This window comes from Urocitellus parryii, chromosome 3 (assembly GCF_045843805.1).
Source record: "Urocitellus parryii isolate mUroPar1 chromosome 3, mUroPar1.hap1, whole genome shotgun sequence".
Classification (NCBI taxonomy): domain Eukaryota; kingdom Metazoa; phylum Chordata; class Mammalia; order Rodentia; family Sciuridae; genus Urocitellus; species Urocitellus parryii.
The window spans coordinates 20,410,349-20,435,327 of NC_135533.1; the positions used below are offsets into that span (position 1 = coordinate 20,410,349).

At 39.2% G+C, this 24,979-nt stretch overlaps 1 protein-coding gene across 1 annotated transcript in view; it reads left to right on the forward strand.

Moving 5' to 3' along the window:
• Window positions 1–1,339: 1,339 nt before the first annotated feature.
• Chchd3 (coiled-coil-helix-coiled-coil-helix domain containing 3) overlaps window positions 1,340–24,979 on the forward strand; it is a 265,714-nt gene continuing 242,074 nt past the window's right edge. The window contains exons 1-2 of the mRNA XM_026392785.2: window positions 1,340–1,585; window positions 12,504–12,591. Coding sequence (XP_026248570.1) covers window positions 1,505–1,585; window positions 12,504–12,591 — 169 coding nt within the window. The 5' untranslated portion in view covers window positions 1,340–1,504. The remainder of the gene's footprint in view (window positions 1,586–12,503; window positions 12,592–24,979) is intronic.

Consider the following 24,979-nt stretch of genomic DNA (forward strand, 5'->3'; position numbering starts at 1 on the left):
TAAAAACAAGTGCAAAGTAGCATGTAGTCTCAAAACCGCAAAAGAACAAAATAATCTAGGTGCATATATGTTGAAAAGAACAAAATAATGAGATGTAATAAAAACTCTTCTATTGGCCACAAATATAGAAATGAAAAAGACAAAATCACATAAAGGTCTAAAAATTACAGATCAGCACAATTGAAGCTCAAAAATGTTAATGCTTTGTTGAATAACATAAGGAATGCCTTGGTATGTCATGGCTCTAATGTTGAAAGGGACCAACTGAAAATAGTACCATCATTCACCTAACATTTTCCTTCCCTTCCTTTTCTTTCCCTTTTTTGTGATCTGGGGATTGAATCTGAGGCCTTGCACATGATGCTACAAAGCTATGCCCCAGACCCATTCACCTAATTTCTAGAGAATACATCTGCCTCTGTAAGTCTAAGGTGATATGGCTAAATGTACATGTAGCAGAATGTTTAGAAAAAAATAATTAAATGTGTACAAAAATGACCTAAATATTAATTTGGTCTTGTAGAGGTGACATATGAAACTAGAAACTTTCCAAATAAATCATCTCAACTTGGTGTGATGTAGTTTTAGTCTCTCCACTAATTTATACCATCTTTGGCAAGCACTTAACTTTTCTCTGCCTAACCATATTATGGTCCACCTTATGTAACTGAAGTGAAGGAAGATACCCATGTTGAAAGTGAATGCTCTACTTGTTTGATGCAAAATTTTCCCCCGTTTTAAAAATTCCTATGCAGATATGAAAATCAGCATTAAAAATTGTACTTTATAGAAAGAAATAAAACAAGTATTTTATACAGTTCACGAGATAGGGACATTGGCCTATTTTTTTTTTTTTAATGGCTAAGACTAAAATATTCTAAATTTTGTGTCGGGGATTTGCATGTAGTATTTAAGAACAGCTCCATTAGGGGAGTGCATCGCTCATCCAACTTCAAATTTCTTAAAGAGAGAGTTTGTGTCTTTGAACTCACCAACTTCAGTTTCTAGATAATGTCTTTAAATCTCCATTGCTGGATGAATGAACTTCCTTGAAAGTTGACGAGTGACAAGGCTTTAGAGCTGCCAAGACTACAACTCCCAGAATGCCGTGCTTCCCTGGCACTCTGGAGACCGAGGCGAGTTCGCCCCAGCACCCATCGCGTCAGCTCGAGACTACAATTCCCAATACACTCAGGGGCTTCGGAAACCTTGTCAAATACCACCTGTTGCCATAGCATCCGGGTCCGGGCCAACCAATCATGGCTCTCCCGCTGAGTAGAGGCGGCCCTTTCGGATCTCCGACCAACACCAGGGGGTTTTGCTATGGCGCGTGACCGGAGGAGGCGGGAGCTCGGGACCGGCGCCTTCTCCTTGCTTTTTGGGGTCGTGGCCTTGCTCCTGCTGGGCAAGGGAAGTGTCCCGGCTCTTCCACCCGCGTGAGTGCGCGGGGGCCCTGAAGAACTCGTGGGTCCGCGCTAGGACTGCGGGGGCAGAAGCAGGAGCCATGGGTGGGACCGCCAGCACTCGCCGGGTCACCTTCGAGGCGGACGAGAATGAGAACATCACCGTGGTGAAGGGCATCCGGGTGAGTGTAGTGGGCGGGCGGAGGGCCAGCACTCCGACTGGGACCCCTGCGCCCCGAGGTCCCCGGGACCCGCTCCGCTGGGTGTCTCCCTGTCCCGCCCCCGTGTTTGTCCCACCCGAAGCCTGGCTCTCTGGGAAGAAGCCCGTAGTTTCCAGACTCGGGACGTTCATTCAGAAAGAGTTCCTGGTTGTGCGCCAAGTGCCAGGCACTGTGCGGGGCCGGGTGGGGCATGCCGGGTTGAACGGGACCCTCCAGGGCTCACCGCCTGGCCTGACCTGCACTGCTCACTAGTTGCAGGACTTTGGCACTCCCCGCGCCTGCCGTGGGACGGGTCACCCGTGTCTTACTGCTCCTGTATTCAGGACCCGAGCCCTGCATTCCCACGCCTACATCATCTCTCAGGGTGAATTGGCGTTTTAAGGATCACTTTAATTTGCTTTCTGACATTTAATGTTTTCCTTCGGATACCACCCCTTTCCCCATCTCACACACACACACACACACACACACACACACACACGCACCCCTCCCCCTTTCTCGCCTGCCTCTGTGACTTCTGACTCCTCCCTCCTTCACTTTCATCTGATATCTGGTTTTTCCCAGGAGCCTTCTCTGTGGCCTGCTGTGCCTACGTTTTTTGGACTAGTCCCAGTTACTTCAGGCCTACTGTCTGCCAGCCTGATGGGGGCTGAGATAGGTTGGAAATTCTCCAGGCCAGTAGAAGTTAATAGAGTCAGTTCTGACCGAGACGTTGTAAGGGAATTTTTTTATGCCCTCTGCATGTACTTGATACGTAAACTGAAAACTTGATTTTTCTCTAGGGTGTCAGTATACCAGCACTAACTTCATTAACACACTCTCCGCTGCACCTGAATTTGGAGCTTCACATTTTTGGAAGTATGATGCCTGAACGTAGTAAATAAAGCACTTTTGACTTCAGGAAAGTTTTATGATACTTTATATTTTTTCTTTCTCTGTTATTACACAGCCAGCTTTACAAAATTAAATGTGTGAATTCCTTTTAGCATTTGTTATTAGGAAATAAAACTTTTTATATATTGAAAGTGTTTAAAAACTTTTTCCTTTGCTACTGTTAACCTTGAAAAGAGTTTATTAAAGTTTTCTTTTAGAAACTCAGACTGTTGAACTGTTTTTGGTCTTTGACCAGCATTGCTTTCTATAAAATATTAATGAATGGTAGTACTACATTTTGTTAAAAAAATATTCAAGGCTGCATCCTTTGCAGTATTGTGGTTGGTACTCTTTGGAGTAAAATAAACATTGCTATAAACTCTTGAGTTTTATGGAGAGATTTTTAAAATCTTAAGTCTTGACTATTCCTCACTGGAGGGTGAAAATGGCTTAAAAGAAAAAGCAAAATAAGTTCTGGGTGTGAAGATTGTAGAAAAATGCAAAAATCCATATTTTCATGCTGTAGTACAGACACAACAGTGACAACAAACCAAATTGAAAGAGAATTTGGTCATAGCAGAGATTCATGTCAAATGTTAGATAAGGTTGAATAGAATAAGTATGACAATAGGGATATGTATGGATTCAAAAGGTAAGGTTGTTTATAAAACCTTTTAAAAGAACATTAAAAAAAAAAAAAAAAGAAACTGTGTCCTTTGGCCCCACCACTTGACAGAAGCTTTCTTTTTTTTTTCTTTCTCATATAATACATTTTATCTATGTTATAATTTAAAAAGAAACTTTGTCCTTTGGCCTCACATCTTGACAGAAGCTTTCTTTGTTTTTTTTCTCTCTCTATAGTACATTTTATCTATGTTTTCATAATTCAAGTACACTCTGTGCTCATTTTTGACTTCTTTACTTTTCTTCAGAATGTACCCTTCACCTGGAATGCCCTTGCACTGTTCTCCATTGCTTCAAATCCTTCTTTTTCAAGGATGATTTGCAATCTCTTTGTGCTTCAGTTTTCTCATCAGCAAAATGACAGCTGAGTACAGATCTATGATTTCAGTTTTGAAATGTGGTGGGCCTAGTGGCAGTGTAAGTTCTTGTAGCCATACTTAGCCTGTTACAGTTTCCTCCAAAAGTGTCATGTTGTTAACTGCTGAGTACTCAGAGGTCATTCTGATTTCTTTGAGGTCATGGTCAAAAGAATATCAACTAGGAATTAGACTGACCTCGTTTTAAATCTTACATGTTAGTTTGTGGTCTTGGATAAGTCACTTCTCGGAGAATATACCCTTATTTTTAAAGGCGTGTACCATCACTTCCTTTGATTGGTTAGGGTAATAACCTGAGGTAAGGTCTGTGAAGCATCTTAAGATTCCTGTCACATGGAAAAAGAAAAAAGTCTAAGATTCTTTGAAAGCACTGTGTAGTGTAGAAAAAGCATGTGCTTTGAAACCAAAAAGACCTGGGTTTGGATCCTAGCTCTGCTTTGGTAGCTATGTATCCCTGGACAAGTCACTTTTAATTATGTTTCTTTCTTCAGTGTGTCTGGATAATAGAGCCTACTAGTGAGAATTTGACATGTGGATGCATTTAGCACAGTACCTAGTGTCAAACAGTGTTTGCTGAATAGTAGCCGTTACTAGAACTGTTTTAAGAGGACAGATGCATAAACTTACATGACCCTAAGGTAGGTAAAAATAAGACCATGTTGTGCCACTAGTGAACTTAATGGCACGAGGACTGGATATTGGGAGTCCAGTGTGATTTGTGTTTAGATACTTTGTAGATTTATTTTAGTTGATCCTTACATTTTTCTTGGCTTAAAACGGCCATATTGTTTTCTTCCGAGTCATGGGGAACAGCACTATGGGTATGTAAGCAAGGCATTGTCTTTAGCTCAGTTGGTTAAAACATGGCACTGAAGAAAACTTTACCACTTTGATTAATTTTCTAATGTTTAAGTCATTGATTATGGAAAATATAAATACATGTTCTGTAGCATCAGTCACTGCTGGAAAACCAATTCTGTTCCACTGATTAGGATAGTAATTTCATCTTCACTTACTACAGTAAGAATAACATTTAGTAAGCTTTTTGTAACTAAGCCAAGTTTATTGATAGGTAATGTTTTTTCATATTTTTCTTGCTGGGGTCCCAAACAACTAGCAATTAAAGAACCTATTTACAATTTTAAGTTTAAAATTTCTTCTCACCTAGCAGGTGTTTTCATCATAGGGTCTGTTTATTTTCTTTATCCTTAGCAATTGTTAGCTTTTTTCCCTTCTTCTATAAATAACCAATATTCTTATACTTGATTCCAGTTTTGAGTCTGAAACTATTCATATGGGTTTGATGAAGGGACCCCCTCTTGCTTTGCCCTCCTCTCCAAGTCCAACATAAGCTACTAGTGATAGAAATACCAAGCATTTTTATTACTCATATTACATGTGCTTAATAGGATTTTTGTGACCACCTGCTGTGCCTGCTTGGAAAGTATGCTTATGACCCAGTCTTTCACAGGTTTATCTGAAACATCAAAGCTGTGAGTGAATTCTTCTAGAGCAAATGTCAACTTCAATGAGTATCACTTTCAAAGTAAGACTTATGGTTTCCAGGCATAAATGAATCTCTGCAGCTGGCATTGAAGTTCAAGCTAAAATTCACAGGAGCAAGTTATGGCAATATGGATACTTACAAGGAGCACATCTTTTGCTTTGGGAGATATTGACAGTTGAGAGCCCCTAAATGAAGAGATTCCTTAATGGGGTGTCATACAGGCTGAATGACAAATTCATTCTGTCAGCCTTTGGGATTGTTGAGAATGTTGCACAAATAATTCAGTTAACTAATAGATGATTGGTCCCTTTAACTGTGGATTCTGTACTCTTGTGCATAGTACCTTCTTAATCTTTCTAGGATTTAATAAAGACAGAAGTTCATGGTGTCTTCTAATGACAAATGCAAAAAAGATACAGGTGACAAACTATAAAGCCAAGAATTATGTATTTTATAGGTATCTGTGGGTATGGTATTCACAACTGTGCCCTATGCCCTTGAAAGTCTGGGAGTGATTTCTGTCAAATGATAATAGCAGTTTTTGGAGACTATGTCTTAAGGTAGTTGAAAAGCGTTCTAAGTCTCACAAAAAATGACCTGTGCTCTGTGGAAGACCAAGAGAGAAAAATGGGTCTGAGTTCATTCGTCACTTTGATGACACATCTGGAAGAAAATAAAAACTATCATGGGGGTGAGGGTCTGGTTTGGTTCTGTCTGTCATGGTTCCTGACTTGGGCTTTCAGAGAAGGACAATATAAGAGGAGTTCTCGCTTCCTTTTACTCTGTTCCTTGGGAGCAGAATACTTTATTTTTGCTGCTCTAACCAAGTCTCCAGTCTGAGAAAATACTGGATTTTTTAATTGGTGGGTGGTATGTTTGTGCTAATTTTTGGATGAGACCAAACAAGGTGGGTGGGAAAAGTAGAAGATGACACACATCCTCCCTCTGGAGTGTGCTGGTGCGGTGAGTAATACCCATTTCAACTTGGCTTAAAATTGTTTTTAGGAGCTGTGGAGAGCAGGTTGGATAGGCAAGGTCAGCTGGTTGAATGTCAGCAGGCCTGCTCTCTTGATTGCCCCGTATATTAGAAGCATAGTTCTTAACTCCTTTTAGTTAATAGACCACTGTATATCTATCTGTGATCAATGAACTCTGCCCAGAACAATACAGTAAGCAGACAATTTTGCATACAATTGAGGAATTAGTCCATGGACCCAGTTGTAGTTCATAGACTTCTGGGTATATTCTTAGCATCAATATATTGTGTGGGTGTTATTTCTCTACTCTTTGATATAAAAAATTTCCATAAATTGTACTTGATATTTGCCTTAGAAATTCCAGATATGAGTGGCAAGCAGGTATAATATAAGTATAGATCAATAAATAGGAAAAACCTTTTCTAAAAGGCATGTCTTGTTATGAAAGCTGCATTTCCTGGAGAAGTTGCTTCTTGCAGAGGCTGCCTGTCTAGCTCTTGCAGAAGCTTGTGCTGTACCGTTGAGTCCCCATCCCCGCTTTGGGTCAGTTTTTGTCACACATCAGAGTTATTCTACAGCTGCAGATTTTGTGTGTAACCCTGGCCAGCATTTCTAAATCTTGGCAGCTGCCTAACAAGTGAATGTCCCTGTTCCGAGAGGAGATCAGGTGAGTGTACAGGTCTGAACTTACTACTGCAACTTGGAAGGTCAGCTCAGAGAGCATGAACTCTAAATGCAAACAATAACAAAACAAGACTGTTGCCTTGGATCAGCAGAGACAGGACAGTCCGAGGACAGGGTAATAGTGCTTGAAGTCACAGAGTTGGAATTGTAGATGGTTATGGGTGCTACTCTGAAGGGACCAAGAATGTAGTCTGGAATGAGTGTAAGAACAAATGGTTGACTTTCAACAAGGCAAACCTATGATATGTTTATCAACCCTGCAATGTGTTTATCATCTGTTCCTGTGGGTGATGTGCTTATTAATTCACTGGACTACATATGACCAAAGACTGCATTGAGAAATATTTTGAATCATGTTAGAGTTTGACATTAAGTGGTAGAATTTGAAGCATCAAATCCACAAAAGGAGATGGACAGTTAGAAACAATTATTGATTAGGTTGAAAGAGACATTCCTCTCTTACTACCCAAAGAGCACAGATACAGGTAAAGGAGTACTTTATATATGCATACCAGCATGGAGCTGTGGCCCTAATCTTTGTGCCCCATGTAGAGAAGTATAGGCTCAGGCCATTGGTGAAAATCAACCAAGAAGAAGTAAAAATCAGTGTCCTCCTGGCTGGAGCGGTATGAGCAGTAGCTTTACCAAATACCTTGTAGCCAATTATAGTTAATACCACATAAACTATAATCTTCTCTGTAACCCCCAGAAGCAAATTCATTTTTTAAATGAGGGAAGTGAGACTCATTGAAGAGACTTCCCTAGGGTTACACAGCTAGTAAGTGGCCATGATTTTTCATCTATTCTGGGCCAGCTTTCTAAAAAAAAAAAAAAGCTATCTATCTGAAAGGACGATATTTTTGAAACTACTTTGGAGATTGGAAGGACTTATCATGGTGGCCAGAGATGGTAGCAAGGTATGAATTTTTATGAGAAGTAGATGTAATAGTTAGAAGGTATCTGTCTCCCATATGGACAAAGGTAAGTTTTATAGCTGATACTTGATTTTCCATTTTCTGATTAAGTAGAATATATTTTTAATGAAGTTCTTTGATTTTGCCCTGAAGTATATAAATATAATTAATATATAAGTTTATTATCTATATTTAATATAATAAATATAAATTTATTATAAATAGACATAAAATTATATAATCACACATAAGAATTATATATAAGCTAAATTAGCTTTATGTGTCCCTTTATACATACATATTATATTGAGTGTGTAACAGTATGTTATACAACATAATACATAGTATATACACTGTAATATAGTGTTATATGTAACACGTTGTAACAATGGTACATTATATATACTAAGTAGTATATACAATTGAAACCAGCTATTTGTATATATTATCTACCACTACATATATATCACTTGGAATAGCTTTAAGATTCTAAAACGAAGGGTCACTTTCTCTCTTTAAGAGGAAGTGATGTATTTTTATTATATGTGAGGGGTTGAAGGATGTTTCTTAGTAGAGAAACTACAGATTACTACAGAAGCTCAGTAGGGAACTACAGATTGAGGGTTGCCACTTCTGGTAACCCCTTGATGCTGCCAGTAACTGCATATTACTTAGGATCTTCTTTTTTTTAATTTGACCATTGAGGGATTAGATTCAGTCTTACTAGAGTTTTTCCTAAGCTGTATCTCAACCTTGCAGATGAGTTTTAGCAAATATTCTTGGCGATTACTGTCATTTAGAAAAGGTACAGCAGGCCCTGGCATCTTCAGATAGAAAGCCCCTTGACACCCTGCTTTTTTGCTTAACACTTGTCTTTTATAGAGAAAGTAATCATGGGTTTTTCCTTTAAAGAACACGACTTACGAGCTGTAGTCTTTCTCTTTGCCATCTCCTCCATTCTGGTTTGGGCTCTGAGATATGAGTATCTGCTCAGGCATAGACTGTTTTGTTCACATACCACAGGGCCTTAAGTAGTGCCTGGGGTAGTGAACACTGGCTGAATGAATAACTCATTAATACATAGTAGCTCACCATCTTATTGAAAGGCAGACAGGGAAATATGGAAGGGCTCATTCTTATATCATTGGGGTGCTGTATTAAAGGGTTGTGTGAGGTATAGTGGGCACAATGAAGGACAGCTTTGGTGGGAATGGAATGGGGGACTGGTGAGAGCTTTTGGATGTATGAAAAGATGGATCTTGAAAGTTGGCTTCTAAGGCCTCAGGAGAGCAGGCAATGATGGCAAAGAAAGGGCAACAAAGTGAGGTGTCGGAGTAGAACAGGTGTGAAGTGTTCAGGGACAAACTGGAGGTTGAGGTTGGGGAGAGAGACCATCACCAAATGATGAAAAGAATTTGGAGCTGGTCATGGTGGTGCAGGCTTGTGATCCCAGCTACTTAGGAGGCCGAGGCAGGAGTTCCAGACCTGTCTGGGCAACTCAGCAAGGTGCTGAGTTGTAAAGTGAAAGGGCTGAGGATGTAGGTCAGTGATAGAGAATTTGGTTTGATCCCAAGGACTGCCAAAACTAAACCAAACCAAAGCAAGACAAAAACCTCAAAACAACAACAGCAACAACAGCAACAGCAGCAGCAAACCCTGAAGAATTTGGACTTTCTTGTCAGCAGAAGGTAGGTATTGAAGAGTGCAGCAGGGAGTTGTCATTATCACATTTGCATTTTGGGAGATGATTGATGGTGCCACAAATTAGGGCAGGAGAAGAGATGGTGATTGTTTAAACATTTAGGGGTTGAAAGAGTCTGGGCTAGGAAAGTGAAGGAGAATGAAGTTGAGTGAAGTCCTGGGGGCTGATGTAGAAACTGGATAGAGGTGGTGTCACTAATGAGGTGGGCAACCTGTGAGGAAGGAGTCTATTTGTCAAATATAAGTTCAGTTTGGACGCGTTGGTTGTGAGGTGCCCCTGGTACATCCAAGGGAAGGTGTCCGTTAATTCAACACGTAGGCCTGGCTTTTGGGATACTGGTCTTGAACTGGAGATAATGGTTATGAATTCATTAATTTGTCATAAGCAGTTAAAAATCAAGGGATTGGGTGAGAGCACCAAGAGCTCGTGGAGCGAAAGAGAATAAAGACAAAGAATAAAATGTGGCCTTGCGCACTTAAAGGTATGTAGCTCAGGGGAAGACCAGGAAAGAAGGAAGACCCGCCAGAGTCCTTGGAGAACCAGCAGAGTGGGATGTCAGGAAAACCAAGGTAGGGTTTCCAGAAGAGGGCAGTGACCCAAGGTGCAGCTGCTAAAGGGAAGCTTAGGAATACGGTGCTTTGTAAATGTAAAATATAGTTGTTTACATACATACAACTACAACAGATTACTTACTTGGCCTCTAGTAATGTTTACCAAGATACTTTGCCATTTGTATTGAAGGAAAAGCTAAAGAGTGTTGAGAAAGTGGCTATTGCAGGAAGGTCCTTAGTATAGGAGAGGATCACCAGACTTGACCGGGAACCTGGGTTCTTTCCTGATGTCCTCCCTTTCTTTATTTCCACATCTAGTCAGACCCATTGTGGTACTGAAGAGGGATGGTGGACTGTGACCTTGACTCAGAGTTTGAGTCTTGGCTCCACTACTGATAAAACGTGTGATCCAGGGTGAGGTATTTCATCTGAGTGTGCTTCAGTTTTCTCACCTATAAAATTGAGATGATAGAAGCATCTCTCTCATGGCATGTTAAGGATTAAGTGAGTGAAGTACTTAGCTAAGTGACATGCCTGACTCAACAACAAGCACTCAGCGAGTGTTAGCTCTTTGGACTCTCAGACATTTTTTGAATATGCTCTTCCTGGATTACTATAATACCCCTAGCAGCTTCAGTGTAGAATAATTTACTGCCATGAAATTCACTTGTTTCAGTGTACAGTTCAACAGCTTTTAGTAAATTTACTGTGTTGTGTAATCATTACTACAGCCCGGTTTTAGAACATCTTTGTCACCCCAGTAAGGTCTTGTGAGTTAATCCCTGTTCCACCCTGGCCCTAGGCAACTACTTAGGGATTCTGTACCCACAGAGTTGCCTTTTCTGGGCATTTCATATATATAGAATCTTACAATATGTGACCTTTTAGCTGAACGATTTTTAGGTCCATCTGTATTGTAGCTTGTATCAGAACTTCATCCCTCTTTGTTGCTGAACTGTGTTCTATTGTATAGATCTATGATGTTTTGTTTATCCATTCACCAGAAAGTCAACATTTGTCAGTTTCCACTCTTGCTGTTATGAATGATGCAGCTCTGAACATTCCTGCGCAAGTTTTTTTTGTGGACATATGCTTAATAGCTTCTTAATTGGTCCTCAGCTTCCTTCAGGGGTCCTTCTGTTCTCATCCCTCTCCAGGCTGTTCTCTACACTGTAGCCAGAGTCATCTTCCTGAAATGTGCATCTGATCATGTCATTACTCTGTTTCAAGTCCTTTAGTAGTGCCTGGTTGCTTCTGGATGTAGTTCAAACTCATGAAGCTCAAAGGTTTTAATAGCCTAAAATCTCCCATCTCCCCTCTACCGCTTCTTTTCACTGTGTCCCCTCTTTAGTTTCCTGCTTCAGCCATTCTTTTATTCATCCATTCTTGTCATTTCATTTATTTATTTAAGCATTCTTTGTAGGCTTATTGATTCTGGGGTATAGTGATGGGACAGCTAAATCCTTTTTTACATGGAGCCTTCTCTTTAATGTGAAAGGCAGACAGAGGACAAGAAAGCATCAGGTGGTGGTAAGCACTAGCAAGAAAATAAAAAGGAATGATGCAGAAGTAATTGAGGGGCCGGTGACTCAGCTCTCCAGGCCTGAGAGTTCCTCAGAATCTCAGCGCTAATGACTTCCTACTTAACACCCCTATTTGGATACCTACTGGCAAACCTTGTTTCTCATGTGTACTTAATGAGGTTCCCTCATCCTGGATGGTTCTCTTCCCTCTGTCCATCTTTCCCTTGCAAGTCTTTTTATTTTTTCTCCTTTTAAAATTAGCACATATAAATTGTCCATATCAATGGGATTCTGTGTGATATTTTCGTACATGCAACAGAGTGCTTGGGTCATATCCAATCACCCATCTTCCACTCTGCATCCCCAAACACTTGACCTTCCCAGTCCCTGGTAATCACTATTGTATTTTCAGGTGAAAAATTTTTTTTAATCCTCTGCTCCAGACCCCACCTCCACAGCTTAGCTGGAGTGCTCCCTTTATGCTTTTTGCCTTACAGGTTGGAGCACACAAGTAGTACCTGTCACGTTACAGTTAAATGCCCGACAGTTTTCTGTTTATTCCACTTCACTTTAAGCAACTTGATGACTTTGAATTGTCCAAGTCTAGCTTAGTTCCCAGCACATAGTTAATGCATAAGAAAATCTGTTGAAAGAGCAAGTGTGTCAGGTTAGCCTTAAACAAAGGAGGGAGGGAGGAACCTTCCTGTTTTCTTTGGGACTCTTGGAAAGAAAGGAGCTAAGGACTGTTAATGCCTAAATAATTTTGTAGGTTGAGGGAGAAAAGTTGAAGGAGTTCTGATGGCTTATAGAATTTTCTCCAGAATTACAATTTAGTGCACAGCATAAAACAAAGAATTATTTATAATGAGCAATTAGCAGTGCATTAGAAGAAAAAAAGGAGTAGTGCTATGGGGGGCATCTTGAAATTTTAAAACTATTCTTACTTGCTTCTAGTTTTATAGCTATTAGACTGATTTCTTTAGGCGGTTCTTTGTACATATTGATATGGGTGACTAAATGACTTAGATGTTACTGCACTGTTTCTTGTTCTTTTGTCATTGATTTTATTTTGATGTTGCTTTTTCAGCTTTCGGAAAATGTGATCGATCGAATGAAGGAATCCTCTCCATCTGGTTCGAAGTCTCAGCGGTATTCTGGTATTTATGGTGCCTCAGGTATTATGGCATTTTAATTTTAGGAGTTTTAATTGAAAAATTATAAGTGGAGAAAGTTCACTGTAGTCAAATTCAACTACCTTCTGTGTTTCATTATTTGGACATTCAGCTTTTCCTAGGGAATGTTAGAAATCAGTATCAGGTTTTCTTTAAAATGTTTGACATGAGGAATGAGCCTACTTTCAAAACAGCCTTTGGAAAATTTTTTTTCTCATCCAACTCCTGAACCTTCTACTATGCTTTGAAAGATTACTTCATATGTTGTTTTTTTTTGTGTGTAAAATGGATTGATAATGGAGATATTGGAGATTAGGAGGAAATATTAAAAAAAAACATTGAACTTGGGGCTGGAGATATAGCTCAGTTGGTAGAGTGCTTGCCTTGCATGTACAAGGCCCTGGGTTCAATCACCAGCACCACAAAAAATCAAAACCAAAACAAAAAACAAAACAAACAAAATAAAACCACATTGAACTTAGAAAATATCATCAGCTTTTCAAATTATTAAATTTCTAAAATGATTTTGTTCCTTATAAATTTCTTTCAAATTTATAAAAGATTTATTTTATCATATCAGTTCTAGTTATTAATGAAATTATTGTGTTAAACAAGATAGAGAATTATTATGCCTCATTTTATCTGTAGGTCTTGCTGGATAAGAAAGAGATAAGAGACCTAATACTAGTTCCTTTCTCTTTGCACTCTCCTGCCACACCTGTGTGTTCATCCAACAAATGCTTGCTGAGTGCCTGCAATGTGGCCAGCACTGGTTTTGTTTTTATTTCTTTCCTTTCCTTCCCTTCCTCCCTCCCTCCCTCCCTCCTTCCCTCTTTCCTAGGGATTAAAAACAGGGCCTTGCACATGGTAGGCAAGTGCTCTACCACTGAGCTACATCCCAGTCCCAACACTGTTCTTGATACTGCCCAATTGATGGATGAACATTTATAATTATTTTTCCGTTGCCATTTTGTTTTTGTAAAATGACAACAGAAAGGTAATTGGAATGGTTAATTTTGGACTAAGTGAAAATTTTTTATATTTATTTGAAAGGGGTAAATTTGGCCAAAGACTGAAGTGTGCCATTTACTTGGGACAGTTGTGAGCCCCCTTGCTGATCATTATTTGGTGGACATAGTTGAACTTCTGGTATGGGTACTAGGATTAACAAGAAACAGTTCTTGCCCTTTCAAAGCTTCCTGTTTGATAGGAGAATTTAGAAGCTTCATGACCAATTAACACTTGATAGAAAAAAAAATTTTTTTTTTTTTTTTTTTTTTTTAGTTGTAGATGGACGCAATACCTTTGTTTTGTTTATTTATTTTTATGTGGGGCTGAGGATCAAACCCATGCCTCATATGTGCAAGGCAAGTGCTCTACCACTGAGCCACAACCCAGCCTCCCATGGGAAGTTTTTTTTTAACTTTTTTTTTTGTAGTTGTAGATGGACAGAATGTCTTTATTTTACCCAGCCTCCCTTTTATTCTTAAAGACTTGCTTCTCCTCTCCATCTTTCCCCACAGGTGGTGAAACCCCAAACTGGAGATTTCATTCTCATTTCCTTTTCTCCTTACTTCTACATCAGTTCGGTAGCTAGTCTTGTCTTGTTCAGCTCTGAAATATGTTTGAATTATCCTTCTGGGTCCATGTCTACTGCTATGGCTATAATCCAGATAAACCATCACTCTTACCAAACCTACTACAGAAGCCTCCTATCTGGCCCCCATGCAATTTTATAAGAAAAGTAAGTCAGGTTGTGGCTCAGTGGTAGAGTGCTCACCTGGCACGTGTGGGGCACTGGGTTTGATCTTCAGCAACACATAAATTTAAATAAATGAAATAAAGGTGTTGTGTCTATCTACAACTAAAAAAAAAAAAAAAAAACCACAACAAAACAGTAAGTCAGTTCATGTCACGTCCCAGGGGTACAAGGATTGCAGTTAGAACTGCTTCTCTTGGCTCCTGAGGAACATCATGATGGCCCATCTGCCTGTCCAGCATCATCTTGTCATTCATCATCACCTACCACCCTTCTTTTACTTACCTGCTCTCACTGTTCTCTTCAGAAGATAAGCTTTTGGGCCTTTGTCCTTATCTGTCCACAACTGAATTCCCAGCTCCTAGAATAGTTCCTGCTTCTTAGTAAGTGCTCATTACTGTTTGTTGAATTAATTTAGGACAAATACCATTATTCATTTTAAAGGTAACGACTTTTGCCAGGCGTGGTGGTGCAAGGCTATGACAGGAAGAGTGCAAGGTCAAAGCCAGCCTCAGAAACTTAGCGAGGCCCCAAACAACCTTATGAGACCCTGTCTCAAAATAAAAAATGGGCTGGGAATGTAGCTCAGTGGTTTAACACCTCTGGGTTCAATCTCTGGTACCACAAACAAAAAGTAACTACTTTTGATCATTCTGGAATACAATTCTATAAATTTAATTTTAGTGACATTTATTAAATGTTTACTTTGCAAATAATTAGGTTTTTGAGCTAATTTGAGAGGACAAAATATCAAAAAGACCTGTCCTTTCAGGGTTTAGAGAATTTGGGCAGATATAACTAAATTTATAATAAGACTAGAAGCAAAGTAAAAAACTTACTATGGAAGAAGCCTAAGATGATAATGAGATTACATATGTTAAGTGTTTTGGTTTCAGAATAATTTTTGATATGAATATTTTTAAAATTGGAATTTGTTCTAAAATAATTTGTTCTAGGTAGGTTTTTCCCCCTACTCTCTGTATTAATAAGCTAGGATGGTGGTGATGATAATGAAATAGTGATAAACAACACTTAAAATTGTAATGTGGTAGGTGTTCTGCTAAATCCTTTTATAGCTCTTATTTTATCCTTACAATCCTTTGAGAGGGGAGCTATTATTAACCTATTTCATGTAGTAGGAAACTGAGATTCAAAGTGATTATTTTTCCTAGAATCATACAGCTGGTGAGTAATAGAGGTGAGAGTTGGGCTCATGTCCATGTGACTAGAGCAAATGTGATCAACCACTTTTTATTATAATCTGAATACCACCTTGCTTCATTTGTAGAAAGAGTGTGACAGAAACTAGTCAGAAGGTAATGATATTCAGCTTGAGCTCAGGAAAGAACTGTATAAGTGCTTGTTGGTTTTTATAGCTTTTTTCCATATTGACTCTCATTCAGTAGAGAGGCAAATGAGAGAAAATGCTTTCCTTGTTGGGTTAGTTTCTTAAGATACTTTGAGAGAGTAGACGTGGGTTTGCAGACTTCTGTGAATGCACAGACTTCTGTGAATGTGTGTGGCTTCAGGCAGGACACTGATGGCATGATAACCTCTAGCTTTGGCTAGGGATCCATCGCTTTCCATTTCTGGTTTGACATCATGAATAAGCTCTTTGGTCCATGCCCAGTTGTGACCAGGTGGGCACTGAAAATTTTTAGAATGCCACCTTGTGTTTTGGTGGTCAGATTAGAACTATATTTTCTAACTGGTAGCTACTAGTCACATGCAACTGTTACATAAAGATAATTAAAATGAACTAAAATAGAACTATTAGTTTCTCTGTTGCACTGCATACATTTCATGCTCCGTAGCTGCGTGTGGCTAGAGACGAGACTACCATGTTGGACGGCGCAGATAGAGAACACTACTGTCATTGCAGGAAGCTCTGCCGCACCGCTCTAGACTAGAATACTCCAGTGCTTGGCATTGTGAGTTTTATCAGATAGTTTCAGTGATGTGGTGATAGAGGTTGTGGAGGGTAGATAGCTCTGTGTGTTTCTGTGTTTGTGAATCTTATTCCCGCCCCTTCCACATCCCAGGACCATCAATTATGGAAACTTCTGGGAGCATTCCCCTAAGGTGTACTCCCTTGACATCTGTCTTTGGCATAGCTTTCCATCCTGTGTGTTATGAGTGTGCTGCTGCAGGTGCTGCCTCCTTAGCCTTGGAGTAGTTGGATCACTTGTGCACCATGCAAAGACTTCTTTCCTGTCTACACCATGATATGAGAAGGGCTTGACAGGGCTAATAGTCAGGTTCTTTGAGTATGTATGTGATTTCTTTAGGTTATTATTGAGATATGATTTGTGTTCCGGGTCCTTTTGGTTTATTTCTAGTTTTTAATCTGAATTAGTTTCTCCTTTGATTGACTGTTCTTTTTTAAAAAATTTATTTTTTATTCCAATTTGTTGTATATGACAGTAGAATGCATTACAATTCATATTACACATATAAAGCACAATTTTTCATGTCTCTGGTTGTATACAAATTATATCCACACCATTCATGTCTTCATACATGTACTTAGGGTAATGATGTCCATCTCATTCCACCATCTTTTCTACCCCCATCTCCCACCTTCCCCTCCCAACCCCACTATGAATCAGCCTCCTTATATCAGAGAAAACATTCAGCATTTGTTTTTTTTTGGATTGGCTAACTTCATTTAGCATTATCTTCTCTAACTCCATCCATTTACCTGCAAATGCCATCATTTTATTCTTTTTTATTGCTGAGTAATATTCCATTGTGTATATATACCACAGTTTCTCTATCCATTCATCCACTGAAGGGCATTTAGGTTGGTTCCACAGTTTAGCTATTGTGAATTGTGCTGCTATAAACAAGTGTTCTTTTAGTGTAGTTCCTCCCGTCACTGGTTTTCACTTTTTTTTTTTTTTCCCATTTCGTCCTCATGGAGTATTTTGTTGAGAAATTTCTGAAGTGCAGGCTTTCTTGTTGCAAATTCTTTTGACTTTTGTTTATCATGAAAGGTTTTTATTTCCTCTTCAAATCTGAGGCTTAATTTTGCTGGATATAGGCTCTGGCTTCTTAGCCTTGGAATAGATGGACCACTTGTGCTCCCCATGTACCATGCATGCAAAGACTTCTTTCCTGTCTACCATGATATGAGAAGGTCTTGGTAAGGCTAATAGGACAGATTTTTTGAGTATGTTATGTGATTTCTCTACCCCATTCCAGCTAAGCCAAGAAAGGAACTCAGATTGGCATGCTATTTTGCCTTTAGGTTAAGAATGCAATTAGATTACAATTGTGTAAATTAACAAAGTTTTATTCTCTTTAGAATTTAAAAATATGTTGATAAAAATAGAAAGACTTTTCTGAGTTTGTCTCATTTAGGGGTTTAAGTTAGTACTCAATGATAGACTTCATATGATTTATAATTTAGATGTGTTATGAAATAATTTTTCAAGTCTACAAAAATGTATTGATAAAAATGTCACCAGCCTTTTCTACATTTTTCAATGTCAAGTAAATTATATATTAAATGTGAGTTGAATTTTTAATATTTATTAAAATACTTTCTTTCTCACAGGACTCTTATTCAACCAGCCTTAGGCTATTCAGATGTGTGAATCTAGGGCAGTGTATTTGATGGACTGAGAGCCCTAGGATTTCTGAATATAGGAAATAAGTTTTATGGTATACATAGTTTTGAGAATATAATTTATGCTCCAAGTAAGTGAGTTCCTCTGAAGACTTTACTGAAACTCATTTTTGCCAAACCTTGAATCAGATCAATGACTCGTTGCAATAAGTATTTGCATGTAAAGCTGTTTGGGCAAAATAATATACTATGTGACACACAGCAGATTGTAATGCCACTTTAATAAATGAATGTGCTCTAAAGAACTTAACTGTATCCTCACTGCCTCAAATTCTTTGCTGCATTATCTCAACCATATTGGTTTGCTTTTATACCAGGTAGTTTTTTCCTTAGGCTGACATAAGGAGATGCCATTGCACATAGTTATAAACTCAGCTTTTCATGAACGTCTTAAAAATTTTTTGATTTTAAAAATCGATGTGGGTATTGATTTTTTTCTTTTCCATTCTGATCTTTTAGTTTTTCTGGCTCGTGGTGAGGTCAGATTGCTCATGTTTGACCCTTCCTAGTGCTGAAGAAACTGTCTCCAAATCAATATGAAAAAAACAAACAGGAAGCGATATTAGGAGGCCATTTGTTGTCTTCCTAAGCCATTAGCAACCAGATGAAAATGATAAATCTGGAAGAAAAGACAAATGAACTTACTTTTATTATTATCCTCACTGTACAAGTTTCTCTGTAAATTTCTTGTCATTGTGAAAAATAAGAAAGATTTGCCAATTTGTGTTAAGTATATCACTGAGATCACTAAGTATTTGGCAGCCTTAACAAATTGCAGGAAACCAATTCGAGCAGGAAATAGCACAGCCCAAACTAAACAGCCAATTTAGGGAAACAAATTCATCTATATATTCTATGTATTTTTCTCCCGGAATCTGGCCCTCCTAGTTATTTTTAAACAGCTCTTTAAGACTCTTTTAGATATAGCACCATAGGGAGGGTTCAAAGTAAACAAGTTGTACTTGTTTCTTTGACTTGGGGATTGCAATGTCTTGATTTTCAACTTTTAATATATGAAATTTCATGGATACCACCATCTCAACTGGGTACTGTTATACAAATGTACAGGTATCTTAACTGTGTCCATTAATGGATAATTTGCTTAAGAGTTCGTATATTCTGTTCTTTTTTTTTTGGTACTGGGATTGAACCCAGGGGCACTGTACCATTGAGCCACATCCCCACCCCCTTTTTATTTTTTATTTTGAGACAGGGTCTTGCTAAATTGCTTTGGGCCTTGCTAAGTTGCTGAGGCTGGCTTTGAACTTGCAGTCTTCCTGCCTCAGCTTCCAGGGCCACTGGGATTACAGCCATGTGCCACCACACCCAGCTGTATATTTTGGTTTTTTTTTTTTTGTATGTGGTGCTGAGGATCAAATCCAGTCCTCACATGTGCTAGGCAGGTGCTCTATGGCTGAGCTACAACCCCAGCCCTATATTCTGTTCTTAAAAGAGATTCCATAAACAGTCCACATTTAATGGATGGTTAAAGAACTCACATTGTTAGTTCCATCCATCAAGAAGTATTCAAATGGTGGTGATCTTTGACTTCAAGGAACTTTTAGTTTGGTCAAAGCACATTTCCCATTAAAGTGGAGTGCCTGAGTGCCAGTTAAGTACCCTTCACCTGTTCTGTTAATGTTTGAGTTGGTGAATGGATATGTAAGTGAGATAGAATATATAAAGAGGTCTGGAAGGTGCATTAGGGATTCAGTGAAAAAGGATCAGGAGCTTGAGCAGGCAGGCAGCCTTGCCAACAGGAAGTGGATTTGAGCCAGCCTTGATGATATGGTATGGGAGGGGTGTTGGTGTGGAAGGTGGCCCTGGTAGAATCAGTATACAGACCAGATTAATTCAGATAAAGGTTTCCTGGGGCCTAACTGGTGAGTAGGTTGGAGAAGATAAGGTATTGAATTTTATTCTATAGGGCTTAGACAGCTACTGAGCAGGTCCATCTAATTTTAGGATGCAAGTTTAGAAATTTGCATTAGTTGCTCCTTCATGTATTCTCAGATGTTAGTAACATTTTTTTTTTTTTTTTTTTTTTGGTGGTGCTGGGGATTGAATGCAGGGACTTGTGCATGTGAGGCAAGTATTCTACCAACTGAGCTATCCCCAGCCCTCCTTAGTAACATTTTTATGGCTAAAAATGCAGTGCTGATTTTCTTGCTGATATTTTTATATTCAATAAAGAAATCTGAATGGTAAGAATATGTATTTTCCACTATAGAACTAAATAAAGAAAATTTCATTTTCAGTAACAAAGTAAGTAGCCTTATTAGCATTTTTATTTGTCCTTAACTAGCCCCACAGCAGAAAGAGAAAAGAAAAAAAAATGAAGGATATAACATGAGCAGGGGAAGTGAGATGTAAGAGCAGGTTCTTGGAAGGATAATGTAAAGGATGAGCTAAAAACTAGAGCCAGGGAAATTAGGTCATGATAGCAAACTCAGAGGAAGACTTGGGGGCACTTGGTGACTGAGGCTATGTGGCTGGGTGGTGGCAGTCCTTGACTCTCAATCCTTTTCCTCTGGTCTAGAGTACTCATTTACGTGCCACTTGATTCATCACTCTTTGCCCGAGTCACACTTTCCTCTAGTTTCCTGCAATTAGGAGCTTTTGCCCATTGATCTAGTGAGGAGATTAACACTGGCCTCAGCTGCTATTTGGTAAGTCTTCAGTGGCTGCTGCTCAGTGACCACTAATTTACTTCACATAGTGCTTCTAGGTCCTATGAACTCAAGTGCCTGCTTGTGCCTGACTTCCTAAACAGCAGCAGCATCTAGGAAGGTGTATTGCGTAAGGACATTAGAACCTCAGCAGTGCCAGCGTATGCTGGCCTGGAAGCCAAACCAGCCATTCCTCCCTGGTACCTTCTGTGACTGCAGGGAAAAAGAGAAGCTGTTTTAAAGAAACTCCCCATTTTGCTGCAGTAGATTTTGGACATTTTAAAGTGAGTTGTAACATAGTGGATTGCATTTTCTCAGAGAACCAATGTTGCTCTTGGTCATAACAACCAAGAAAATCATGGATATCATCAATGATAGAACAACTTTAAAGTAGGAGTTTTGTAATTAGGTGTCAGGACTTAGAAAATAAAATATATGACATTGGTTATATAGGCTGCTCTAATGGAATATAAAGCATGGCACAAACAATACATAAAAATACCGGTTTTGATTTAAATTTTATGTGCCAGTTGTAAAATAAACACTTACTTAACAATACTATTGCTTTTCTTGGAATTTGACAGCCTTTGAGGGCATCATCTGGATGGCCCAGATCTCTTAAAATAAATTGCCCAAGGGAGTTTCAGATGTACATTTTTCTATTGCAAGTGGAGGTATTCAAAATCAATCCATTGACTTTCCAGCTGTCAGCCAAATAGTAGGCTATTGTTGTTGATGATGATGTTTTTCCTTGTAAAAAACATTTTAAAAAGTAAGGCCTGACACAGCATTTTATTTCTTCCCTTCATCCTTTCCTATCTCTCTGGTTTGTTCATTTATTCCCACAGTGCACTGTATTAGGCCAACCATGTTACCAGAGAACAATAAGCACTTTTAAGTCTCCTTTTGAACCTGTTCTGCCCCCAGGGCTACTTGACACTTTGTTGACAGCTGTCAAGATACTTAAGCTTCCTTGAAAAGCCTTGGGAACCCATTTGGATCATTATAGTGAGGATCTTTAAACTTTTTCTTGGCCTTTCAGTGACAGGCGGAGGACCGTATTCTGGTGCTTACGTGCCCTTGTTCCCCGAATGAGTGGCTAATTGAAATATGTATTCGAAGTAGCCAGCATCAAGTGATTGGAACTTGAAATTACTTGAAGTTACAAGGTAGTAGTGGTAACTCTCATTACTATAACGATAGAAGATTGTTGGAACATCTCACAGATTGTAGGTGGGAGATACACAGCTGCTTCAGACCAGTCCTGTGCACCCGTTTTGGTGGCAGGACTTCTTCCCTTTGTCAGATATGTGAGTGGTGCTGCTCAGCTTCTCACTCATACTCCTTTGCTCCTCCTCTCTCTCCTCTTTCTCCTCCTTCTTTTATTATTTTGCTATAGTCCCCCATCATTGCCATAGTCCTGTAGGGGACACCCACAGACCCTGCTCTGTATTTGATGAATAGTGGTGGATCCTTGCTCTGCATTTTCCATTTTCTGATTGCAAGTTTTACAGTTTCTCCCATGCTGATGTCATTGCCTTGATCCCCGCCTCCAGACTTTGTTCCCCCCATCTATTTTAACTGTAGTTCCAGTAATCTTTCCAAAGCAGAAACCAATTATGGTGTTCCTCTTGAAAACTTGGGAGGCTTCCTCGCTTCTCTTTGGAGGAAGCCTAAATCTCTTTTATAAGTCAACAAGGTCCTGCACAATCTGTCTCTTCCTTATCTCCCAGGCCCTCCTCTCTCACATTGAACTTCTTTATCTCGTCATATTGAAGTTCTTGAGTGTCCTTGAACTTGTTCTTGTTGGGTTTTTGATTGTTGCTCTAGTCTGTCTTAACACTGTTCCTCTAACTGTCTAGCCCAGTTCCACTCCCATTTCACCCCCTACTTTTGTATGAATTAGAAAGCCCCCCAGGAAGTGTTTCCTGATGCTCAGTCTGGGTTCCATGCCCGTCTCGTGTGGCCCCACAGCCGCCTCTTTGACCTTTGTCTATGAGAGCAGTTGTCAGAGTACTTACCACAGTTCCAGAAATGCCTGTTCCCTTGCCATTCTCCCTCAGATACCACAACTTGTGTTTTCCCACTTGTTCTTTCTCTCAGGACCTCCTTTCATGGCCCTGATTTCTGCACTTGCTCCTGTTTTGGTGTTGACCTCTTTGTGTGCAGGTGAAGAGCAGTTATTGGACTGTGTTTGTTAAAGGTAAACATTGGCCAGCTGGGGCCAGATGATAAGGCAAAGCGGGATAGAAGAGAGTCTCAGAGGGTTGGGGAAGTTGCCTTTCTTTAGAAGCCATTTCCTCATTTTTCCAGTGTGGACTTCCCAGATGGATGCCTGTTTGGGGAGTATCCTTTTCTTGTACCACCAATTCTACTGGCCTGATGCTTGTTCTCATGTTTACTTCATTGTGTTATAGTTACACTTTTACCTGTTTTTCCTGCTTGCTTATGAGGCTTTGAATGTGGCTGCTCATCTTCTGTACCCTTAGCCACAAGGACTGTGTTGTAATTTTGGTTGCTCAGTTAATGTTTGTGGAGTGAGTGAGCTAAAGCATATCAGAGTGAAACCTGATATGTGTAAGTACATGTCTCTTGTACCTAGAGACAAGGAGGAAAAGGGGTCTTTCTCTTGAATTGGTTCTGTTGGTCATGGATGTGGGTCTTCAGCAGGTTCATAAGAAAGTGCCTCTTATAGCAGGGCTTCCTGGGGTCTGCTGGGTTGAGGCCGACACTGACAAAGCACAGCACTGTCTGTTTGAAGCCTGGGGTCCTGGTGTCCTGAAGCTCAGAAGAATTGAGGTTTGGCTTGGTTTCTTTTGTCTCCCCAGGCCAGTGTGGCTTCCCTGTGTGTGCAAACACACATCAACATCTGAGTCTTAACTAACAAAGAAAAAGAAAAATGGCCAAGAATTTGGTATTGCTCTTGTGGGCTTTTACCCTCGCTTCTCTTTGACCTCATCACGTCTGTTTTGCGCTATCACATTGGCTTTGCTCTATATTTTATTTGGTAGGTTCACTAAATAAATTCATCAAGGTGTAATTAGTCTTGCTGTTGACATAATGATCATCTGATGACCTTAAAAAATAAGATAAAATATTGATTGCCATCTACCATTTTTTCAGGATAAATGTGAGGAATGACAAGAAAATCAATTACTATAATCAGGATAGTCTTGATTTAAATCAAAAGCATTAAAGCAGAGTGTAAGGTCAACACTACCTCAAAATTGTTTTGTCTACCTGTAATCCCAGGGACTCAGGAGGCTGACTCAGGAGGCTCTCAAGTTCAAGGCCAGCCTTGACAACTTGTCAAGACCTGGTCTCAAAATAAAAAATAAAAAGGGCTGGGGATGTAGCTTAGAGCACCTTTGGGTTCAGTTTCTAGTATTGAAGAAAAGAAATAAAAGATTTTGTCATAACCAACTAGATTCTGAATCTTATCCTTTTAATTATTTAAACAATTATTTTAATAAAATATTCCCAACAGCCCTCAACTCATTCCCATTGAAACGCAGCTTGAACTGCCTCTACTCTTGCACTACAACCATAATAAGGCCACTCACCTCTCGTTTCTTTTTCCATTCATGTTTCACTTTCACCAGCAGGAAAAATAAGACTGGCTAAGCAGCTTTTGTTTAATTTTGTGGGACAACACAGACCCATTGGGTACAGTGTGTTTCTTTAATTTTCCTAAATAACATGTTGATTTCTCTGAGAATCCCATGGGATTGAGCCCATAATCTGCCTTTGTGACATCTTTTTAAAGCTTTCCTAAAATGTTGCTTTAATATTCTATCTCAGAAACTTTTTTAGAGTATTATAAGATTCTGAGAAGTTATAATCCCTTTTTCATGATTATTCTTTGACCTTTGACATATTCTATTATTTTTAAAATAAAAATCTAAGAAAAACATGATCCACATAATTAAAAATATTTTTTATCAAGCCTGGTAAACATACGAATAATAAGTTACTTATTCTAATTCTTTTTTCCCTATCAAACACTATACCTCTGACATAATCATTGTTTCATAACCCATATTTGGGTACAAATGACAAGAGTTTTAAAAACTTAAAAACAGTGATTTCTTTATTGTTCATTGTTATGCTTATTATGTTTTATGGGACTTTGACCTGATACTTTTTAAGGCTGTGTTATATTTTGATTGGAAACCACCTCTTCTCTCGATTCAAGTGAGATTCCTTTAGCTGAGTCATCATGGAGACCACCTGGTGCTCAGGCCAATAGCATCCTTTCTGATATAGTTCAGTAGGCATGATTTGTACCAGGCTGGACAGACCCGGTGCAAAGGCCCCGTCCAGAATCATCAC